Source organism: Ptychodera flava, chromosome 4, assembly GCF_041260155.1.
Source record: "Ptychodera flava strain L36383 chromosome 4, AS_Pfla_20210202, whole genome shotgun sequence".
In the NCBI taxonomy this organism is placed as follows: domain Eukaryota; kingdom Metazoa; phylum Hemichordata; class Enteropneusta; family Ptychoderidae; genus Ptychodera; species Ptychodera flava.
The window spans coordinates 4,657,309-4,661,497 of NC_091931.1; the positions used below are offsets into that span (position 1 = coordinate 4,657,309).

Below are 4,189 nucleotides of genomic sequence, written 5' to 3' on the forward strand. Positions count from 1 at the left end.
CTGCCGTCGGGAGGTCGATCAGTACGGTTATTGTTACCATGGAGTAATATTTATAGTTTTGAAGTACGGTTTTACTATTTTATATGTAGACCCCGAAATTTGACACAATATAGTAATATACAGAAGTTGTGTTTGTTACATTATATGACTGTGTGTTAATTCCTTATTTCATGCCCCATGCTCTGTAGCCCTGCGTACAGGTCTGTGCACGTGTGCTCCCAGCATTATATGGCCTCTACCACAGCCCTGCAATGGTCTATGAAGAGAACTCAGGTTTCTGTGGCCTGGATCTGGACTGCAATGAAAAAAACAGTCTTTTTGGCCGAAATTCTGCTCTATTGGGGCAAATTCCTTTCCCTGCCTACCTTTACCTCCTAACCACTCCAAGAAAAGATGCAATTAACTTCTCCTAACGTCCAAAACCGCTCATTTTCTGAAACATAACATACTCGACAAGTTGTTTACCCATGGAGATCCCCATTTTGAATCTCGCTGCAGAGACCCCAGTCATCTCCACAGACCGTTGCATGGCTGTGGTGGAGGCCGTATAAAGCCAGGAACACACATGCCTGTACTCATGGCTACATGCTCTGTTGCTGCTGTAGAGAGGTAAACGCCAGTCTCGGACTTGTTGGCCCTGCTAGAGAAATAAATTTGGCTGAGCTTCGGTCGGTTATTATTCTGCCGTCTCGAAACATCGGTTACACAAGCAACATTTCGGTGAAATTCCAAAGTCAATTTTTTTTTCCATAACTCAATACAAACCTTTGTAAAATTTGACCCCCACCCCCTTCAATCATTGATTGTAAAATTTGACCCCCCCCCTAAAAAACGGTTTTGTAAAAGTCAACCCCCCCCTGATTTCCACCGACCCCCCTCCCTGTAAAAAACGAATGCTCCCTAACTTTTTTATGGTGGATAGCAATTTAGAATAAATAACAACAGCAATGCTTACTTTATCAAATCAACCTGCAAATAGGTGCAGCGTCTAAAATGCGAATCAAATGCTGGAAGACTTGACACACAGAGTTGTGCATTTTAAATATAAATTGTAACTTTGAAAAACAATGAAAGTAAATCGAACAAGTAAGTTTTAACCTCATTAGCCAACAAAAAGTAAATTTTGTGAAGTATGCTTCAAAAATACGCAGTGGTAATTTACAGCACTGTGGTAGCCAGTAGTTAAAAGGCATGTTCAATAGATCCTGGCATTCAAAGAAGTTAGTTTTATGAACTTGGACCTAGACTGTAGTCCCTTGATACACAGATTTGAAAGATTTTCCAGAAATTTTGAAGCAACGACAGCTGACAATATCTACTCTGTTATCAATCTTGTTTTCTGAATAGAAATAATCCGACCTGTGAAATGACCAAATGAATCTGTGCACAAAAAATTCGTGACTCTACTTGAATTAAATACCACTCAGTATCTTTCATGCGGTCGTACGTCTCGAAGCACTAACTGTATTGAGAATTACAGATACTTTACGATAACATTAAAACATTACGGTGCACATCAGCGCACAGAATTGTCAAAAATGAACAGAAAAAGAGTCTGAACTCCGAATAATCTCATTTTCAGTATCTGGCAGTGTGTAACACGCGAAATAAAACTTTTAAATCAATACTTAAGCAGTTTCTGAATGAACAAACAATTGAAAACATCTGCTTATCGAATACTTTGTCATATAGCAACACCTGCAAATCGACATTTATCTCGGTTTAATGGCTGAAACAATCGTTCATAGTCTGGTGGTTATCTACAACATTTCTGCATGTGACTGATCAAATTGTCAGGTTAGTTGTAAATCTGATATTCTTCGTTGAATTTTTCTTGATATTGAGTTGCCAACTGCTTAAATGCTCTGATAACCCCATCGTCTTCTGGACCAAGTTCACATAGAGCAACGCTGAAAGTAGAAATGCAACGAAATCAATAAACAAAGGGCACTTGTTTCTCTTATGTAGCAAGAAATTATTTTCATGATTCAAACGTGCAATACTTTATGCCTTTAGAAACCTCGTACATAATAAATCAGAATTGGATGAAGAAACAAATTGCAGAGTATCACAGATACTATTGAATCGCAATATGATACCTACTCAGCTTGAAAATGATAATAGACTTGTGCGATTCTGATATCTTACAAATCAATAATCTAGTAAACTATTCAAAAATTGTATTCCCGTAAACTGACTGACTCATGCATAGAATCATGGTTATGGCAGGTTTTCATGGCAAGGGAAAGAATTACCCAAATACCCCCCCCCAAAAAAAAAAAAAAAACAACAAAAAAAAAACAAAAAACAAAAAACAAAAACAAAAACAAAACAAAACCTGGATGTAAATGATTCACGACATTTTTAAGGTAAAACACTGTATTTGTTTCTTATCATCACCTGCATCACTTCGAGTCCAGAGTGTTATCTCTTACTTTTAAGGCACTTTAAATAAAACCCTCCTTATCATTTTCCAAAACCAATATCTTGAGTGATTCACAACACCGTATATCGTATCAACAGACCAAAATAAGACTACATGTGGAGCTGCTTTCCCTTCATACTCATAAAATCTATAAATGTTGGAGAAAGGAACTGGCAACAATGAAAAATTTTGTGGTAATGTCATACCAGACTGGTCAGTTGTAAACGAAAATAAGAATAAAGGAATTAGCATCCTGGGCCAGAAACAAATCTTATTTCTTTATTTGCCTTGGTTTACAATTAATGCAGCCAAGGCCGATAGAGCCTCTCTCTCTCTCTCTCTCTCTCTCTCTCTCTCTCTCTCTATGTATGTATGTATGTATGTATGTATTTCCCTTTTTCATAATCTGTAAGCAGAATCGTTCTTACGGCAAATCCAAGGATTCTGAATGATTATCACAGACTTAAGAAATAAGTAAGAATGTCACAACCTTGACAGAAAAAAAACGCTGGGCTCTATATGACAGAATATGAGTCTCGAAAGGGACTGTTTACATTATTCCATCAATCAATGACTAAATACACTAATTTTCTTTTCATTTTGACTCTTGTACCGTAACCAATTGTTCTCTGGTAGAATAATAGTCATTCACAAGTCTAAAAGAGGACAATGAATTTTTTCCCAAGTATAGTCAAATTTAGGTTCACAGAACAATATGATCCACCTTGTGAAAGTTCCAGATTTAGCTCCAAATTTAGATATCAATTTTTGAGGTATTTCGGATATGTTGAATATTCAAGTATTGCTGATCATGATCGTCGATGTTGACAGACTTTTGACTTCGATACTACTTACCTTATAGCTTTAATCGTCAGCAAGAAGTCTTTCAAAGAATCAAACACTTCGCCGCTCTCCAAGCTGTACGTGTGAACGGAAAATTGTTCGAGATTAGTTTGCAAAACCCTGCCAAGTTACGAGCTTGTACGCACTGGATGAATTCATGCAATCACGAATCTTGTGTGACAATATCCTAATGTGGATTCCTGCAACTACAATATCCATATTAAGTAGACCATTTGAATACTGGTGTTTATGTACAGTTCGGATCTTACGTATCTTTTTGCATAAATGCTTCTACTCCGGAATAAAAAGGACGCGATGCGTACGCCGTTCTACATACACAGTATGCCCAAATAATCACGTGATGCCGGTACAAACAAACGCACATGTGAACTGAACGCGTATGGAAATACACGTACGTCTGTGCGCGTTTGTGCACATGGATTTGTTTGTACCGTGGTCGATTCGAATTCCGGGTTTGGCCTATTGCAGGGTTTAATTGTTCGATTTGATACTTTTTGGAACTAAAAGCACTTTACAGAGTCAGATATTGACCTCAATTCCTGCTAAGTTCAGAGACTCAAACAGAAGACAAAAAATAAAGAACCCAAGCTGGATGCTTCCTTACCCGTTCTCTTTCATAATGATTTTGGATGACCCATGTTTGAAGAAATCAAGTGCATACGCATTCAAGTCCATCGTACGATTTCGTCTATCCACAGGTCTATGAGGCAATATTGGAACATGGCCAATTTCCATATAGATCTCTTGAGGCAACCGCTGCAAAAAAATTGAAAGTTTGAATTTACTCAATGTCAATGTCAGACAGTTTCGGTTTAGTATTGGTTTGTAATAAAATAAATAACTGTTGTTCAGTGTAGGACTGTGCCAAGAACTTTGATTTTCCCTCAGCGCGAATTGTTT

The 4,189-nt window shown here is 37.6% G+C and overlaps 1 protein-coding gene across 2 annotated transcripts in view; it reads right to left on the reverse strand.

The window, feature by feature from the left end:
- Positions 1-901: 901 nt before the first annotated feature.
- Positions 902-4,189, reverse strand: part of LOC139130731 (probable ATP-dependent RNA helicase DDX60) — a 65,602-nt gene continuing 62,314 nt past the window's right edge. For both annotated transcript variants that reach the window (XM_070696512.1, XM_070696513.1), the window contains exons 36-38: positions 3,894-4,045; positions 3,281-3,343; positions 902-1,910 (exon numbers count right to left, since the gene is read on the reverse strand). In XM_070696512.1, coding sequence (XP_070552613.1) covers positions 1,799-1,910; positions 3,281-3,343; positions 3,894-4,045 — 327 coding nt within the window. In that variant the 3' untranslated portion in view covers positions 902-1,798. The remainder of the gene's footprint in view (positions 1,911-3,280; positions 3,344-3,893; positions 4,046-4,189) is intronic.